This window comes from Oculina patagonica, chromosome 2, assembly GCF_052425735.1.
Source record: "Oculina patagonica isolate OP01 chromosome 2, crgOcupat, whole genome shotgun sequence".
NCBI lineage: Eukaryota > Metazoa > Cnidaria > Anthozoa > Scleractinia > Oculinidae > Oculina > Oculina patagonica.
Window position 1 is genome coordinate 19,550,123 of NC_135759.1, and position 20,001 is coordinate 19,570,123.

Below are 20,001 nucleotides of genomic sequence, written 5' to 3' on the forward strand. Positions count from 1 at the left end.
TCTATTTACTTTTCATTTGATTTTTTTTCCTTTCATTTCTTCCTTCTTTCCTTTTTTCTTTCATTTTTGCTCTTTTTCTTTCTTTTCTTTCATGTTGTTTTTATTCTTGTCTTCTTTACTCTTTGTACTCTTTTCTGTGCTTTTTGTTTGCCTTTTCTCTGTTTTGTTTCTCCTTGACCGCTTTCTTCTTTCCTTTGTTCCTTCCTTCGTTTCCTTTTTCCTTCGTTCCTCCCTTCCTCCCTTTGTTTTCTTCTCTATCCGTTCTTCTTGAAAAGTGATTCTCCATCCGTCACTTAGTCCGTTAGCAAGTGGCAAATAGGAGTGATCCCCCTGGAGAGGGCGGGGGGGGGGGGAGTCAAGTTACAATAGTGACGGGGAGGTGCGAAGGTCTTTTGGGGTTATAAAAGTTTGCGATCCAAGGATCCAAATTTTGTGGTGACGGTTTTGGTAAAACTATTTTTGGGAGTTAACAACCACATGGATGTTACTTTTGAGGATTATCAGACGTGGGTTGTAAATAGTTAAGGGACAAGTCATAAGCCGTTAAAAAACAAAATACATTTTAAGTACGCTTGACCTTCAAATTTAAGCAGAAGATTGTCCCAACAAATCTTATAAAACTTCCATGATCCGTCGATATCAGGTGGCAATAAGTTTTTAAACTGATCACTTATTTGGATATCATACACTGTAGTTTAATAAAAACACTTTTTATAAACTGAGTCTCAAAGTATGCCTTTTTTTATTCCATCCATGGTTACATCACTTATCATTGTGATTTCAGAAAAACAATAGAAATATGACAAATAGTATTTAGTGTACCACAAGTGTTGTTATGCCTGCACAACTATCTTTACAGAGCGGTCAGTTTCCTGTGGTCGATGTTTCATAAAGCCTGGTTTTCACTAGCGACGCAAGGACAAGCGCAAGCACAAGCACGATCACGCAAAAAGGACAAATTTTGATCCTTGTGCTTGTGCTTCCCGCAAGCACAAACACAAGCATCAAAATGCAATGTCCTTGTACTTTTGCTTGAGTCGAAGCCGTTTTCACGAAGAAATAAGAGCTCTTATCCTTGCGCTTGTGCTTGCGCTTGTGCTTGCGTCGCCAGTGAAAACCAGGCTTAAGGCAGTACAAAATGACAGATTTATTTCAATCGCAATATCAATTTACAAGCGTGTTTCTAAAGTTTACTATTTTATAAAGTGTCCAAGTAAGCCATGATTCATTGCAAATGGTCATAGTTCAATGTTCAGAATATAATATATATGCAGCATTATTAGGCAAAAATTACATTCGTAATCATTGTTTTAAAAATGAGTGAAGCACGTTCTGACAACAGTGGGTGCCAATGACTTTGTTGTTCATTAGACTTAAGGCTGTGTTCACACTTGGTGCCTGAGCACGCTGCCTGAGTACGATTCTCGCTGGGCACTAATGTAAACATGCTTTATTTTTCAAGTGCTCACGCCACCTTGTACTCGGGCACTTCAGTAATGATACTTGGGTACTTTTGTTTTCTGTGTGTGAACACGACGCTGTTTTTTGCCCATGCTCAGGTATCAGTGCTCGAGTACTAAGTGTGAGCACGGCCTTAGAGTAAAAGGAAAAGAAAGTAGAGTAAAAGGAAAAGAAAGTAAGTAAACCTGAAAAACAAAAAAAGAACTGTTCCTTTAAAACACTATGCCAGCAGACATTGAAAAACTTTCAACTTCCTTAATCTAAGCTTTATCTCCATGGTTGCTGTGTACCAGTTCCTGCTTTTTAGCACTCATTCCTGAAAGGATAACAGCAAAAATATCATTAATAATACTGAATTTTATAATTATGCCTGTTTTAATAAGTGAAAACTTGCTATTGAGACTGCAAAACAAATTTACTGACATTAGGGCATTACATCTTGTATTTCAGTGCATTTTATGTTTAAATAACTGGATTAATACACTTGTTATCTGACTACCATTTAAGCTTCTCCCTCACAACTAAATGTCGCGATCGATTATCTAAAAGTTAATTTATATCTATATTACTTTTACGCCTGACCCGCAGACTATGTCACACCGACTTTATTTTCTTTATTTCACTGTTAAGCATGTAATAAGTTTAATTTCGATATATTGTTACGTTTAATTCATGCATCCATTTTATTTTACTTTATTTTATTTTTCTCTTTATATTTCCTTTAGCTGCCAGCTTAACCGACAAGAACAGCCGAAATGTTTTACACATTTACATCATGTAAGGAGACACAAAGTGTACCTTACTCAAAATTCAACTTCTGATTGAAGTAGATTGAGATTTCTTGTCAGGGACCATTCTTTTGGAGCCTGTGTCCTCCTTAAGTGGAGAAACCGTCAATTTGTTGACCAAACTTTTGCGCGTCACTTCATGTGTGGCCGCGGACTTTTTCCTCGCCCCTACCCCTCTTTGTGACTGCTTGGATTTACTTCCTACAAGTTAAATAATTCTAATGTTGAACTTGCCTGTCTTGTTTGAATATTAAAAAAATGGAAATGATTTCGTGAACGTACACCTTGCTCAAATGCAAATAAAAAGTGGGGGGGTAAAGTATGTTATTTTGGATCAACTAAGAAACCAAGAGCGTTTTGCAACTGTAATTTAAGAATAACAAGAAGCTTAAGAAGCTTAAAATCGGGCGGTTAATAATTAACTATCCGATTTTACTTTAAAGGCAGGTTTCAGTACAGCAAAAACCACGAAGCAGTAACTTCACTCAGTCCGAGATTTGCGTAACGTCACACGGTTTGCATGAGCTGTATTAGTGTGTATTACATAAAATCTAGAATGTTGTCAAGATTGCATTATTACTTAATGGCGTAATGGTCTCAATTTATAAATATATTTCGCACAATACAAATAAACGATTCTACTAGACAACTAGATTGAAAATATAATTTTTAACACTTAGCAAAGTGCAGCCTATTTGCAATACTTTAAGGCGGGGTTTCACCTGAAGGCCGTACGCTTTTCGGTATTTTCCAGCCATTACACTTTGATGGGACAGTACTACAACTCTTTATCGGGTAACTACTATTGTCAAGAAAATAATCACAGCTTATTTATGAATCGGTCGCTCGATTAAAAAGCAAACACAAATATTAACAAGAATAGGTGATATGATAAGAAAGCAAACGAAATACAAAGCGTCAGCAAATTTTTTAATATTAACAAGAATAGGTGACATGATAAGAATGTAAACGAAATTCAAAGCGTCAGCAAATTTTTTGTTGGTTTCTTCGCGATTTGTTTCATAATTGGATGTTTTTTCATTTGAGGTACTTACAGGATAAGTATGTAAGTGCGTTCAGACGAGTTTAGTCAAATAGGCATACCTGTACCCTTAATCATTGACATTTGATTGTTTGTTTAGGAACGAAACTGTTCACTCTAAGTTCACGAGTATCCCTCAGGTGTGTTGAACGATAACGGCACCAAAAGTTAAAATAAATAGGATTTTCCCTTTTATTGAGCATCTATTCCTATCAGTGAACATCCGCTTGGTGAAGAAGCAACGGTTAACTATCTAGATCCAGCAGTGTATCAGCTCTCGTAAGCTTGTTATTTTACTGGTCCTCTAGTGTAGCAGTTGTTTTGGAGACTAGTGGTACTGTCGTTGTTTGTTCTATTGTTCTGTCGAGAGGTGGCGAGCCATTCATGTGAGACCTTGCGAGAACTGTAACCCGACCTCATATAGCTGACTTCAACTTGTCCCTACTGACCATACTGACATCGAAATGTTTAAAACTTTTAAAATTTCATCAGCCTAAAGTTTATGTTTTTCCATCGTAGAACGTCCGTGATACAATCTAAAAGTTAATTTAACTTATTATAAATATAGAAAAATAGTTTTAATCCATTTGAATTTAAATCTAAATTGTTTTTTTTTATAGAGGTGCGTGCACTACGCTTAGATTTTAGACAAGGCACTAGCAATTGAATGCGTAAAATATATACAGTTTTATTTTAAAATAGTATTGTATGAAATCAAGGATCAAAAAAATAAGATCATTTAAGATGTTAAAATCTAGATCTAATATTAACTAATAAGTATGTCATTTTCACTATGAACTTCTTCAATAAATGTTTCCAATAATGGCCATCAACTTTAGAGAGAGGACAAATTTAAAGTTATTCGTCCTCGGAAGGTACAACAAAGATGGCGAGTAATCAAAATGATATTCATAAATCGCCTTACCGCACAAGTTGCACGTGATCCCGCACGTGTTTCTCATGCTATTTGGAAACTTTTCGCAATAGCCCCGGGTCTTCACGGACTGGCAAGAATCGCGGTCATACACATCTGCGCACATGACTAAATTAAAAAAAAAAAACAAGTATTAGTGATAATCAACTAATATCGTTTCCTATAATGGAGTACTAACAAAATGGAGTACAGATGCTCAATTGAAATATGTTGAAAGCTTGGTTTTGCTTTGATTTTATTAAGAGGAACATAATTATTTCATTGTTCACGTTTCATTACAGTGCGAATTATTTATAAAAAGTGGGGGGAAAAAATATAAAAGATGAATTAGCGTTTTCACTGTTGTTTAATTTACCATATGATAAGTCGTGGCACAATCAACAGCAAGTCGTCAAATCACAATGTTCACACTTTCTGCCAAACCGGAAACGAGAAGCGAACGACTTTAAGAAAGTCTATGTTTTTGAATTTGCACATTAAGGGATAAGCAACACCTGTCATGTAAGCGTCTAGCATAAACGTAACGCTAAAAAGGCGCTATGGGATTACGTATTAATTTCCTCTTGTCACTCTTAGGGCACTAGGTTTGAATGACCTTGATAGTGAGTATTTTGTTTTCCTTTTTCAACATTTATCATCATCACCATCACTATCATCATCATCATTATTATCATCATCATCATCATCATTTATTTCACTCCCAAAGGAATGTCTAATACATGTACCTTCGGAAGCTTGGTCGTTGCTTTCTTCCTTGAGTTGCTCTATTTCTTCGTCAGTTAACCTTTTTCTTCCTGGTGAGAAAAATGCAGATGTGGTTGGTTGTATAAGGAAACGTGACTTGAGGAAACCGCTTATATTTGGTTCAGCTTCTAGTCAGTTTAAATGACATGAATGTTAGACTAGACTCTCACACTCGTATTGCAGACCTATTTTTCGCTTTTGCGAAAGTCGCATTCACGCACTGCATACCTATCGTTTTGCGTTACGTGTACTGTAAGATCCAGTCAAACCCCTACTTAGCGGCCACCCTTTATTAAGTGGCGAACTTAGAAATTCCCGAAAGTATTGCCAGTATAATACTGTAAATAAAACCCTTATTTAGCGGCCGCCTCTATTAAGCGGAAGCGGCCACCTTCCGGTCGTCCCCATCAGAATTCGTCTTTTGCATTTACCTCTATTTAGCGGCCACAAAGAATTTAATACATGTAGGTTGGCCTTGTTTTCAACAACTGAATGACAGAAATGTGTCCGAAATTTGAAGGGACGACTGATAAAAACACTCAAACACACGCTTAAAATCGTCTTGACGTGATTCCGTTGTCACTTAGCTAAGTGATGACCTTTTGATTTCCTAACAATTCAGTGATGTTTTTAAAACGCCTTATGCTTATTTCTTTCGAACCCCTATTAAGCGGCCAACCTCTACCTAAGCGGCCACTAACCATTTTCCCCAAGGTTGGCCGCTTAAGGTCATTCCTCCGAAATAAAACTGACAATAGATTTTCGCTCAAACTTTGCCTACTGGTTATTTATCCTAAGAGAACTTTATTTTTGAAATAAAAAAAGGGGTCCCGGTATTCGTTTAGGAGCAGAACGACCTTGAATATACCCTATAATTCCTTACAATATTATCAGTTATATTATCACGAGCTAAGTTCACATTTCTGTTTATTATTTATTTTTCTACAATAGAAATTTGTTCATATTCATTTTATAGAAAGAAGGAAATCAAAGAAAAAACATGATAGGTCCCGGTACTCGTTTACGAGAAAACGACGATTTATCTCTCTTGTGAGCCAAGCCGTATAGAAAAAGCCGCCATTTTCTTATTGTGCGCGCGCTAATCACGCGTAAAATTATGCGCAGTACGGGATGCGCAATGCAATATGGGACGACTATAGTTCATACAATTTCGTTAAACAAAGAGACTCACCATCACACTGGTAGAGTAAGTTGGCCTGTAAGATGTCAAACCTACTAAGTGCCTTCCGCTGACCAATATTCACACCTCTGTTCAAAGGGATCAGTGTATCAAGCATAACTGGAAAGCGGGAGAAGAAGGCTCTGTTGTAATGCATAATGGACCCGTAATCATACGGGACGTCCCGCGAGTCAATCCATTTCTTGCCAAATCGGAAGAAGTTTCTTTCGTATCCTGTAGAATGATAAATTCATAGACGGTTTGTTTGATAACTAACTTGACACTGATGGAAAGATTTCGGTAATTGTTGGACTTTTTCTCGATATATTAGGCATACATGAAGATACTTCTGGGTAATTTACCCACCAAAATGACGTGCTATATACTTGAAACACCATTTAATGCATATATTTACAACAATTTTTTTTTGTGGTTGAGTTAACTGGAATGTTCTTTCATGTCAGTTCTACTAGTACAACAGCAATACGGGCACCAATTTTGTAGGACCTGGTAGAGCTGGATGTTCTTATAGACTGGAGGTGTCCGTACTAAAGAGGTCGATATTATATAAATTCCGGTTTCTCTAAGTCTAAATGAACTGCCTGTAGTATAGTGTCCTTAGTCTCGTGGTATCCACGAGGAGAGGCTCAACTGTGCTCCTAGCTTAGTGTGAAATCAAGTTCGAAGTTTGAAAATCCAGTGAAAAATACTAACTACACCTTGAAGCTTAACTCCACAACTTATCTTACCTGGAAGGATATTCTTTTTAAGAATACGGACGTATTTATTCCTGTCCGGTCGACTGTGCTCATGAAAGAAGCCGACGGCGTGACCCAACTCATGAATAATATTTCCTACTTTACACCTCAATGCCGGGCTGCCTATAGTCAGTTTCTGGCTTTTGTCCCCACCACGACCAACTCGAGAAGCGCAACTAGAAAAAGAGTAAGAAAAACAGAATTTATGTTTCTCCTCCTCCTCTCATCATCCTCTTATCTCTACCCCCTCCTTCCTTGGTGTTAGGTCCGCGGCTTATGGCATGTCCGATGACTTTTTATGGTCAGGTGGAGGCAAGGTTATTAAAAGAGACGAACTACAAAGTTGCAACTGACTTGAAAATTAACGTCCATCCTGGTAACACTTTCTCCCAAGGGATACCTCTTATGCCTTGACACTTTTCCGTATCAGAAAAGCTCTTATTTGAATAATGTTTGTTTATCCACTTTACATCAGAGTAAAATAATGACAGATGTTTATTACCTTTAAACATACCCGAATTTATAAAAAAAAATAAATAAATAAAACTCGCGGGCAGACAAACAAACATCAAAAGCGTTCTCAACATTCTATTCCATTAGCCTTGTCATTTCAGCTTATCTCGTAAGGCCTACATTTGTTTTTGATTTTTTGCTCTTAGCGAAATAAGTTCAAAGACATGTTACTGAAAGCACATACCCTCCTTCAAAGACGAAGTTGATGTATCCCAAATTGCTGGGCGGTTTCTTGACGCGTTTAAACTTGAGACAAGTGTGTTTCTGCCAGTGACGCATGGCTGCACGGGCTCGTCTTCTGCCTATCCTATCTTGAGAGAAAGAAAATAGAAATTAAGACCGGTTGGTCTTCCTAAGTTTAAATCAAAAGATACTGAATACAATTATTTTCTTGTCTACATTGGTCTACATTGCAAGTTTGAGTACGTACAAGCGTAAAATTGAGATCTTTGTTTCGAAACAAAAGAAAGATCTTTTTGAAATAGTACTCCAAACCTTAATCGGTCGTTTTTGGATTGCCTACTTGGGCCGGGGGTGTGGGGGGGGGGGGGGGAGGTTAGAGGTGGGGAGGGCTGGATCACCTTCTGTGTTTTTTGGTCAAAACTGAGCTACAATTATGTGAGTAATACACCCATTTATACCAGTAAAACTATTAAGCAAAAAACCACGTTTAAGAAAATAAAAATTAGCAACAGAAAACTAAAAGATTAAATTTACATAGGGTCCTGCCCCGTTCAAAAAAAGCTCTAAGTTGTGCTTTCGTTGTGCTAAATTTCAAGTCGACAAACATCAGTAAACAACTTCTAATACGAAAAATTTCAAAACGTGTTTAATTAAGCAGTTATTAAGCGTGTTTTGGTGTGAGTCGGGCATTAAGTCCTTTCGCTCTTACATGACAAGCGCCTAGAACACCAGGTTTAAGAAAATATAAAGTATGGTGTGTTAATGGGAGAGCAAATTGTAATAAGTTTAGAATGAAAAAAAAAATACACAAGCGCAGAATTTGAAAACGTAGACATGTCCATTTTTTATTTCAATTTTAAGATCAACACCTCGTGCATGCATAACTCATGACACCCCTTTTAAAGCGTCAGACCACTAGAACGGTATTTTTTTTAACAAAGCCCATCTTATAGATTTCCATAAATGTAAATACGTCTTTTAACTTTTCAACATGTTCAAAGTACTACTCGTGATAGTACCCTGATGAATGAGGGTACCTTAATAACTAATTATTTTTTGCTCTGTGTTGAAGTAATTTAGGCAATTAAACACTAAAGTAAGAAATTATTAAATAATTTTCCAGAAAAAAAAAAAAGGGCAAAAGGGGCAAAAAAAAAAAATAAAAAAAAAAAACAAAAAACCCCTTTAAGACGGCTATTTGAGTAGAAAAGTAACGTGTTTGAACGTTTACTAAGGAAAGAATTCTTTCAAATCCCATGCTAATAGCTGCGTTGCAAACTTACCTACTCCTTTGTCGAAGTTGTAGTATACTTTAGCTTTCGGCCAAAGGTACATTTTGTCTTTAATAAGAGCACGTTTGGAGCCACCTTGCGCGATGTCCTTGTTTTTTATGTTATCCAGGAAAGATTCTTGGTCTGGTGTTAATATCATGTCTCCCTCAAAGTAGTCTTTTCCTAAGTTCTCTTCGCCTGAAGATCAACAAGACGTTTCTTACATTATGGTTAGGTTCAGGGAGAATGTCCTCCTTTCAAAATTGAGGCTAAGCTGAAAAAATATTTTGACTAAAACAACGGTCTCACTCCTTTACGTACAATTGTAGACAGATTTTCTCTTTTCTGCACTTACATCCAGGATTGAACCCAAGTCAGTATTGTTAAATAAGTACTTCATGTTTTACTGGGTTATTTGACATTTATACATATTACTTCAAATTTGACAGAATTATGTGTGTTTTGGCGAACTTTTATCAATGAGGACACTTTGTGATGTCTATCATAAAGAGCGTGCGACTCATTAGCGTTCAATCGTGGACTTATCTAAATCCGACAACGATATCTGGGGATGCGGTCTTTGCAGCAGACATCGCAAGATAAACGGTATGGTAACAGAAAGGGAAGGGTTATTTTGAATAAAGAAAAAAAAAAAATTAAGTGAATGAAAAAATATTCGCTTACCTATGTCGTCATTGTCTTGTTGTTGAACCGAATCTTCTTCTTCCTGAGCCAGTGTTGCTCTGTCCGTAGCCAGTTGGTTCGGTGTTTCTGGGGCACTAACGGGTGTACTGACATCTACAGGTCAAGGGGAAGAAAAGAAACAAACAAAATATACTTAAAAGGGGCAGATCGCGCTATTTGAGTGTTTCTGTCGCATTTATACAAGTTGTATGTAAATAGTATGAAACTTATGTAAATAGTAGGAAACCTTTCAACTCATTCAGAATAATGCCGTAAACTATTCAAGTGAAAATACTGATGAAGAGGAAACCACAATGAAGGGTGCATAATCGATCCCTGATTATTTTTTGTTTGAAATGTCGTGTTACTACCAATTTTAAACTATATTCTGAGAGTAGAAAGAAAAGAAATATTTAGATTAATCAGCTCAAATCGTAATCGTACGTTATCTGGGAATTTATGAAACTGAATTTGGCAAGATCTCGTTGTATACACTCTGTGTTTCATGATCCTTTAGCGAGACAAGCATTAGTACATTTAGGGTTAATTTATTACGCATAATTATGACCTTTTCATATAATTTACTTCTTAATGAATTACTACCACTTCAAAAGGCCTACCTCGTGAATAAGGTAACATATCGTCTTCATCATCATCTCCTTCTAATATGTCTGCCTCATCTACTCTGTAAGCTTTCTGTAACTGTGGTTTAAGCTCGTTTTCTTTAAGTACCATCGATCTAGAATCAGCCGTGGCATGCTTGAGTGACTTTTCACTTGTTTTAGCATGAGAAGATTTGTCTGAAGGAGTGAACTTTTTCGCAGTCGTTTTGCTTTTTAAGATTGTATGCAAGTGACTGTTCTTTTTTCCTGTCTTGTGGGATGTAGCGTCTTTTTTCGTAGATGACTCTTCTTTCGCGATGTGCTTTTTGTGCACTTTACTTCTTAGCACCTTGACTTCATGTTCGCGGAGCGGTCGATCCCATAACTCGCTTTCTGTGGGATCTTGTGTTGTTTCATTGCCCTTCCTTTCGTCATCCCGATAACCTGAACATAAAGCATATTGACAGGTTCATTAGATACCAAGAAAAGGTAATTTTACTCAAAAATTTTACTATTTATTCAAAACGTTATGACTCTTACTTGTAAATAACGATTTAAGATGGAATAAGGAAGTAACCTATACTGTCGCAAAATGCGCGCATTAGAGCTAGCATACAGTATAGCAGAACTTTTTTCTCGGAACTAAACTATTGTCGTACCTTGCAAATCACTCCGTTCGAGTTTCCGGAACAGTCCGAATCGGATATCTTCGGAAAGGATCTATTATTGTTCGGGAATGTTCGGAAATAATAATCGGTTCGGGAATAATCGGAAAGTAACGTAACCGGAAAATTCCATACCCTCGGCAATATTCGGTATTCGTTAGCGTTCGTCTGAACGATTTGGAAAGCTGGGAATAATTTAAACTTATCTTTACAGGTATCTGAGTAAGACTATTTCATTTAAGATTAAACCGGGATTATTCAGTGTTCTTTCCCTTCCAACATAAAACTCATATCCCCTTGCCACCGTGTAACTTTGTAAGTTTAAGCCAAATGCGAGGGTTTTTCAATGGACTAAACGAACGTCGCACGCTGAGTGAAACTTATTTGCCAGTAGAATTTAACCAGCTAACAAAAGAAGCAGTGCAAAAGAGGGCGATGCGCATCATTTTTACGTTTTTTACGTATGAAGAAGCGCTCGACAAGGCAAGTCTAGTCACTCTGTCAGGTCGAAGACAAGCCCTGACGGAAAAATTGTTTACCAACATTTTAGAGAACAATGACATATTAGGCTGAGGAATTTACTGCCCCCACGGAATCTTAGTAGTTATAACCTCAGAAAGACACGCCAGTTTAACCCTGTTTTTAAGACTAATAGATTTAGAAATAGTTTTATTATCTCTAATGTACTTAAGTTTGGATTTTAATCACTCTTGTATTGTTCTTTAATTTTTTTTACATTTTATCGTTAGCTTTTATCGCTTTATAAATTTGTAAATATGACATAATTCAACCTTTTAGGTTGCGAAGTTGTATTAATAAACTATCTATCTATCTATCTATCTATCTATCTATCTATCTATCTATCTATCTATCTATCTATCTATCTATCTATCTATCTATCTATCTATCTATCTATCTATCTATCTATCTATCTATCTATCTATCTTTATCTATCTATCTAACAATACAAGGTAAGTATAATGCAAAATGGACAAACCTGGACAATTATACAGCAGATTCCCCTGTTGCACATCCAGGTCACTAAGGCCGACCCGTTGACCAATGGTTGCGGTCGTTTCTTGAGTGGGCTCCAGGGTTTTTAAACCTTCAGTCTTAGTAAAGAAGAACTCCCCGTAATGCATAACAGAGCCATAGTCGTAGCCCACATTGAGAGAGTCCACGGTTTCCAAAGTTTCTTTCTCGAAATTCTTTTGATAACCTGGTAGCAAAATATTCATAACGTAGTATATATATGAAATACATATATGTAAACTGCGGATTAATGATGAAATGAATGATGTGATCACATCATTTATTTCAAAATATATCCATAGGCGTTATAAAACGGTAGTTTTTTTTTTTTTTTTTTTCTTTTAAAAAAAGAGACTTCAGATGATGAGCATTAGGACCATCCGGCTTATTAGAGGCACTGTATGTAAGTAGCTTCAGCCTAGTTTATTGAATTGTCTGTATTTTATTCAGAAAATAAAAGGGAAAAGGAAACAAAAAGAGGAAGAAAAAGGAATTTTCGATGTGTTGATTTCATTGGTCGATCCAGTTCTTTATTTCTTTATTCTTGGTTTTCACATGACGTCATCAAAATTTAAAAATCCAGAATCGCGAAACCCCTGATATTTTATACTTCACTGGCTTTTAGACGTCCTTAAAATATATCTTATTGAAGGTCCTCAGCTCGATAGCATCCGCCGTCGTTAAAATATAACATGTTAAATTTCGGAGTTTTGCGCCACACGACATCAAAATGGCCGCCTGAAGGCTGTCAAGTATGCTTAAAAAAATGCCTTATCCTGTAATTTTTAACAATCTAAACAGTTGAGGCTTTACGAAAAGTGTTTTTGTGAATGTTTACGTGTTCATGAAGGTGAACTGATCGCTTTGTACATCAGAAGTAGATGCCAGATGTTTTTTATAGATTTCCGGCGGCCATATTGGAGCCCTTTTCACACAGACCCCAACATGGTGTTTCCATACCGTGTCATATAAATTTGTGTGGAACAATTTGACGGATAACTCAATTACGGAATACCTTACAGACCTGCGACGTGGACACGTTGACTGCCTAGTAATTTCCTACAACCTTTAAAGATGAATTCCAGTCCGTACTGCGCAATCTCGGCTGCAATGTTTATGTGAGCCCACACGAAGAAATGTTTACAAGCCAAAAATTCCGCGACAACTACCCCAATAACGCCAGAACCGCAGAACAAAAACGAGAGAGGACGACGCACAAACGACGCAGCCCGGACTGAACGAAACGAACGAGGGGACCAGGACGGCGAACGAACAAAACAAAAACGAAAACAAACCCCGAGTCTGCGCAGTACGGACTGGAAATCAGGCTTTAATATTCTTGATTTCTTTTGACTCAATAGCTTTGGATTTATTTTATAGCAGCGCGTGACATTAGCGTTACTGTCGTGACAGTGAAAACCAGCAACTCAGTTGTGTTTCATTGTTCGATCTAGCTCTTCATTTCTTCCTTGCTGTAAACTGAGAGGGACCCCACTGCCAGGACAGCAAAGGCAACCGGGTAGTAACTGACCAAATTCAGCAGAAAGACTGACAAAATAACTTTTGCAGGTATCTGAACATGTCCCATTACTCACCGCCTTCAATATTGTCCCAATTAACTGAAACGTACTGATCACGGTCCGGTCGACTGTGTTCGTGAAAGAATCCCAGCGAATGCGCAATTTCGTGTACAATGTTGCCGTGTCTACAAACAACTGAGCCATCTGAGTTTCCTACTGAAATTGTTTGTCTGCCGCCAATACGTCCCACATATGACGAGCATCTAAAAGAAACCAAAAGAGAACTTTATCCACAAGGTATCTGACTTTGAGGATGAGTATTGGGAAATGTTTTTTTGTTTGTTTGCTTTTGTTCCAAGAAATTCTTGCTCGAGCGAGCCTAAAACTAAAAAACACTTGCTATCCTTGTTCTTAGGTTCGTCAGTGTACCAGTTGTGAACTTTAATTTCTTTATCGAATAAGACAGTATGCTTCTCATTCACTTAATCATTCTAATAACTCGTATACCAGGATTGGCCAGGCCAGGGAAATATGTAGTTTGTTGTGGAGGCACTCGCCTGAAAGGATATGGCTGCTTAAAAGTTGTTGCTTTTAATACAGGTTGTTTAAGTCGGTAAATGAACTCGATATAAAGAAATAGGCATCCAATAAGGAAGACAACACGGAGAGATTTACAATCTTTGACAGATAAACAACACTGAGCTATGGTCGACGCCATTGTTAATGTTTGGCTGTATGGTTACTTGCGATATTTTTTTTTTTTTTTTTTTGGCATTGGTTTCTAAACATGACAAAAGTAAATTTATGCCTAGTATTATTAAATGTCTGCCAGTTGCTCGTACGTACCCTACCTCGTAGACAAACTCCATGTAATCTTCATCAGCATCGGTTTTCTCTCGGAACTGAAGGCAAGTTTTTTGACCCCACTCCTCCATTGCCGAATTTATGTAACCACGACTTACCTCACCTGCAGTCAAAATATTTATGCACAGATGCATGTAAGTAACACTGACCCTTTCGGAAAGCTAATTGTTAATCGGTACCATTCATCTTTGTACACACAATTTATACGTGTATGTTTAGCTGTCAGCTCTATGAATTGTAAAAAAATCAAACGCAATGTTGCGCTGGTGCGCGTGTTACACGTTTTCTTTTACATGGTCAGTTAAAATTGAACGATTGGCGTCGATATTGACAAGACGACGCTTTCTTTCTGACTCAAGCCTTCCTCATGACCAGTCTCGCCAACTAAAATGCCATGCGCCTCCAGCGCATTTGGAAAGAAAACAACTGTTACATAGGCTACACACCAAAGCAAAACACATTTAAAAGCTGTTTAGTTAAACATGGTTTTAAAATGTTTTCTTCATAGAACTGATCGATGTAAGTTTGTCGACTTCAAACTTATCACAATAAAAACACAAACAAGAGCTTGCTTAAAAACCTTTTGGAAGTTCAGTCTCGCAGCTTTTTGTTGCTTATTTTTTCAGCTTTTGTTAAACCTAGTTTAGCAAGACTTGCTTATGTGGTGTGAACGGGGAATTTGAATGTTACAAATAAGTCATACCCTTATGATGTTTACTTACTCAGATCGTCAGCAAGCGCATATGGTACCATACCATCGGTCCATAACTTTCTAGCATCTTTTATTAGGGCTCTCGTTTGGACGTTGCCTCCTTGTCGCGATGACTTTATATAGTCGCTTTGTTGCTGTGTCAGCTTAATGTCCCCTTCAAAGTAATCCATCCCCACATTTAATTCGCCATATGTTGCTGAAAATCAAAATCGCGGTACCATAGTAAGATAACGTGTTGGAATTAGATGTACACTTCAGGAACTGATTAGTCTGTGACAAGCAGACAACATCCTTTTTTGCGTATAGGAATATAAAAAGAGTGAATGTCGAAGGGATTATATATGCTGGTTTAAGAAGAGCAGTGGCGTATATTCATAAGGGGTGGGGGGAGGGTCCTGCATAGGGAGGTACCCATCACTGCATCGATCATGGTAGAAAGAATAGTGTAATGCTGTTCAGTCTAGGAAGTTAGTGACCAATCAGAAAACCCAAATAAAGTATTTTTGGTATATTTACATACTCTTAAAAACACTATGTGACTTACGTTATTATGACTGACGACGACGACGTCGACGACGACGACGATGATGATGATGATGATGATGGTGATAATGCAGATGATGATGATGATGATGATGACGTCAGTGGAAGCGGTCAGGATGTCGTGTCGGACCTTCCGATACAACATCCTAACCGCTTCCACTGACATCATCATCATTGTCTGTCATATCCGTTATCATCATCATCATCATCATCATCATCATCATCATCATCATCATTATTATTTAAAGCCGATGGTGGCCTGTTCGTCATCGTCATCAGTTCGACAATATATTACATTAAAACGGATGCAAAGTATCATCACTACCTTCCTTTTCTTGATCATACATCTTCATGTCTGCTGGATTTATCGCTTGGCCTGAATTTGCAACATTGTTTGCTGTGCTGAAAGCTGACGGAAATTAGACAATTAAATGTCGGTTAACGTTAGGTAAAAAAAGTGCGTTACTAGAATCAAACAGCAATTAGCATTTGTATTTTTTCTGTACTGTTCGTTTCGATAAAAATACAAGGAATATAATTGCTTATACCCTTAGACAGCAAAACAACAGCCGAAGCCAAGGTCTATCATGAGTTATAATAAAACTTTTAATTATCAATTTCAGTAGATGAGGTCACCAGATATGTCCAGGATTGAACGCTAATGAGATGCACGTTCCTCATGACAGCCATCACAAAGTGTCCTCATTAATAAAAGTTCACCAAAACACACCAAAACTTGTCAAATATGAAGTAATATGGAAATGTGGCCATGGAATAACACAGTCAAACATGAAGTACTCATTAAACAATACTTGCGTTCAATCCTGGACATAAGTGGAGGTCACTGGACACTACTAAATTTTATTCTTACTACAGAAGGGAGCAGAGTTCCGAGAGCGTGAATCTGTGGAAAAAGGTGGGATGGATCCCAGACGAAATGAAAAACAAATGGGCAGCCACAACGGACAGGAAACGTCCCACCAGGAAACGGGCACAAAGAAGCACTCGCCGCCTGCGGCCGAAGGGGAGAAGAAGGCGGGCGCACTCTTTCTGCCCGCCTGGAATGCTCCCCGGCGACGCGACTTGTCTTGAGATGTCGAGAGCAGTACTATTTTGTGTCTGCTTCTCTTACTATTATGTTTCGTTTTGTTTGTGTTTTTGTGTTTTGGAGGGACGTTTGTTGCTTTGTTTTAGTGTTACCCTTTTTAATAAAGTCTTTATTATTATTATTATTACTAATACGGTGTTGTTGTATAGTGCTGTTGTTGTTGTTGTTTCAATTGATGTCATTACAAAGAACTCCGATCCTCCCAAAATGTCTCAAAAGAAAATATTTTTTTAAGGAATAGAACTCCAACTGCTTGGCAACTATGAACCTTTATATGCAAATCAGATTTTGAAATTCAGTAGTTTTGATAGGCAGTCACAGGATACCAGGTATACGTAGCTAAGTTCACTTTATATGTTCCTCAGCACAGATCACTGGTTATACACTCAATGCTATAAGTACCTTACCTCTACATAAGAAAAATTGCTGTAGAACAAGAATAACAGGGAGGCCAAAACCTTTCATCCTTCTCCTCCTGATCACTCTAGACTGCCTAAAAGACCAACACAAAATAGATTGGTTATAATTCATTACTGATTTTGGTCTTTTCGTCTTATAGAAGGTCTTGAGCTATTTATTTCATTTTGTCAGGCAACTCGAGCGATCGTTAGCGGTCACCCGAATAAAAGGAATTTCCTGTTTAAGTCTGGTTCTCAAATGATCGCCCCGATCGTTTTTATCACATCGATCGTTCGCAAATACTAAGAAAATTGTAGGCGATCGAAGCGATTGGAAGCGATCGGGGGTTCTCATATGATCGTCCCGATCGCCTGGGATGAGCGAAAACCTACGAAAACAATCATTTTAGCCCTAGATCCAACACAATTGCAGCCTTCAACGAAAGAGCAAAACTCGTGGCCTCAAATCTTCTTTTTTTTTTGCAGTTTTACGGCGAAGAAGGGAAAGATCGGGAAAGAGAAGCTAGAAGGATAGAACACGGGCGATCCAAGCGATCGTGATCGCCCAATCGCCGCAGACGTTATAAGCAATCATCTGTGTAATGTTCTCCTATAATCGCCACGATCGCAAGAAAACTTTTTGAAGTGACAGAGCCGATTAAGAAACGACCGGGGCTATTTCTTTGCTGTCGATAGAATTCTGTAATTTCCGCTTCAAGCAAAGAGTGTTTTGAGTAATTTTGCTGTTTTCTTCTAAGTCTTCCTAATTTTTAAACCTGGTTTTCAATTAGAAATAAACGCCGACTCGCAACGGCAGTGTTCAAGATATTGCTTAATTACTGTTTCTGATCCTTTTTCTACATTCCCCTGAAATTATTATAATAGTAATAGAGTTGGTGTTCTTTGGCATAAATAGGTTTTTCGCCCTTCCCGGAGCTCATTTTTCGACATTTTAGCCCTAGCCACAGCCTGAGTCGGGCCAAAAACATATTTACCACTGCAAACATCACCTATTGTAATAATAAAGTTTTTATTTTTTATGAGTTAGGGTTCTAGGATAAACATTTTTGGTCCAATTTCTAAGAAAGCTATTACTATATTTCATCCCAGAGTAAAGTCCGCACTTTAATATAACATATTTTTTTTTGTTTAAACTACTTGTATAGTGTAAACATAAAAAATGTAATGTTACGCTTACCCACAAATTACCCACTGGGTGATGAAAACATAGATTGACTTAGGACAAACATGGTTCAAAACATGGTTCAAATAACCAGTTAACCGGATGGCTAATTTGGGTAACGAAGCTAGTGTTCATAAGGTTAACCGAGTGTTATTCAGGCTAAAAATAGCAACTGGACACCTTAAACTCGAACTTGAAACTTAAACTCGAACTCATGAAATGGACAATTCCATAATAATAGAACAAACAATTTCTTTTAGTCTTTTTATATATCTTCTTATTTGTTTCAGTTCCTTCGATTTTTGAAGCAAGTAGAAGAACCGGAATGAGATGTCTCAGAGCTCTCAAAAAGCATTAACCTGTACACAAGAATTCAAAGCCCTACGAGAGCATATAATATAAATCATCTCTTTGGCCAACATATACGAGCTGTACGTTGGTTTCTATGTAGAAAGGCATCCAGCTAGATATCTTTCAAGACTGCTGCTGATTTTAGCAGTGTTTTAATGACCCCATGCCAAAGCAAAAAATGCAAAGACAAACAAAGGGGCTGGCGGGTACCAATGATGGTCACAAATGCAACTTGTAGGAAATAATTAGACCAGTTAGCAGGAATATGAAGTTAAAAGATTTAAATAAGGTAACTAATAAGGAGCGGTTAAATGTAGACATCTTAAATCTAAGCGCAATTATATTAGTTATATTATGGTTCATCTTGTTCTCAATCCGTCGACATTTTTACCGGCCTGCTCTTAGTATGAATTAGACAGATATAACTAAAGGAATGACCAAATGTAGTTTTATTTTTATTTAACTAAGACTTTACTAAAATAGCCATTTGTTCTGCTATATTTGATTACGGAAATACATACGGTATTTTTCTAAATGGGCTGGTTTACGAGATTCGGCCATTAGACAATATCACGACCAGTCTGATAACGAATGAACAAGGAATCATTTAAAGATAAATTATCATTGAACAAAAAGGCAACTTACCTTGCACTGAAACAGACAGTCAGTCTCTTCTTGCACTTAGTTACTGGTTCAGTTTCTAAATGCCAAGTTTTCCCCTTATTTTTTCTTTCTTCTCAGAGATGGTCTACCCGTGAATCGAAGAGAGAATGGAGCGTGCAATGTACAAGCATTCTGATTGGTTGATTAGTTATGTTGACAGACAGGTACTTGTTCATGGTTGAGATCACTAATGACGGGTAGTTAATTTCTGGCCTTGAAATTTAACCGCCTTTATTTTAAACAAAACAAAAATGTTTTGGGGAACTGATAGTATTTCCGTCTCTGCCTTAAAAGGATAATGAAATGCCGCTAACGAGAAGATTGGTCCGTTTTTCCATTAAGTCCATGTCTTTTATTTATTTTTTTATTTATTTATTGACTGCATGAGTGGGAGCTGGACCTTAACGGGGAATATTCGGATATTTCGGAGTCAAGGTACAGGAACCAGTTAACATTCAGAGGCACCAAAATATTCTTCACCTTAGACAAAATCAGTTTTTTTGCCCCAACCTAAAAAAGTCAACAAGTGCTGGCTTTCACGAGCTAATGTCATTAGAAAAAAAAAACTTCAGGCAACTTTTCCACCGATTGGAGAGTATTGTCGTTAAATGTCCACTGACTTGTTGCGGTATCGTCCTACTATCATCTTTTCTTTTCTCCTCGCGCCTTATGGCGCATAAAGCCGTGATATCGTTACTAAGGGAGAAGCAAAAAGCTGGTTCCAGAAAGATTTCAGCATATCAGCGGTTGTGAGATTTTTTTTATCTCAGGGCGCTTTCCATTAGTCAGAACTGACCGCCCA

At 37.5% G+C, this 20,001-nt stretch overlaps 1 protein-coding gene across 5 annotated transcripts; it reads right to left on the reverse strand.

Annotated features, from left to right (window-relative positions):
• Positions 1–1,636: 1,636 nt before the first annotated feature.
• LOC144643410 (uncharacterized) lies at positions 1,637–19,878 on the reverse strand. 5 transcript variants are annotated; one of them, XM_078502659.1, is made up of 17 exons: positions 19,182–19,877; positions 17,012–17,093; positions 15,822–15,905; positions 14,964–15,149; positions 14,224–14,344; positions 13,453–13,640; positions 11,823–12,044; positions 10,179–10,604; positions 9,559–9,672; positions 8,887–9,072; positions 7,605–7,731; positions 6,899–7,083; positions 6,162–6,383; positions 4,951–5,019; positions 4,217–4,333; positions 2,265–2,450; positions 1,637–1,777 (listed from the first exon to the last, which is right to left on the reverse strand). In XM_078502659.1, the coding sequence occupies exons 2-16, from the start codon at positions 17,067–17,069 to the stop codon at positions 2,272–2,274; spliced, it is 2,484 nt and encodes an 827-aa protein (XP_078358785.1). In that variant the 5' UTR covers positions 17,070–17,093; positions 19,182–19,877; the 3' UTR covers positions 1,637–1,777; positions 2,265–2,271. The 5 variants fall into 5 exon arrangements, with proteins under 5 accessions (XP_078358785.1, XP_078358783.1, XP_078358788.1 ...); XM_078502657.1 differs by having other exon boundaries at positions 17,012–17,097; positions 19,182–19,876; XM_078502658.1 differs by having other exon boundaries at positions 1,645–1,777; positions 2,260–2,450; positions 17,012–17,097; positions 19,182–19,878.
• Between the last annotated feature and the right edge of the window lie 123 nt (positions 19,879–20,001).

Excerpts from the sequence above, each read along its gene's own strand:
- LOC144643410 (XM_078502659.1), bottom strand. The coding sequence starts at position 17,069 with ATGAAAGGTTTTGGCCTCCCTGTTATTCTTGTTCTACAGCAATTTTTC. Across the intron at positions 12,045-13,452 it reads TTGGGACAATATTGAAGGCG|GTTATCAAAAGAATTTCGAG; the intron begins GTGAGTAATGGG and ends TTTTGCTACCAG. Across the intron at positions 2,451-4,216 it reads GATCACGTGCAACTTGTGCG|GAAGTAAATCCAAGCAGTCA; the intron begins GTAAGGCGATTT and ends TTTAACTTGTAG.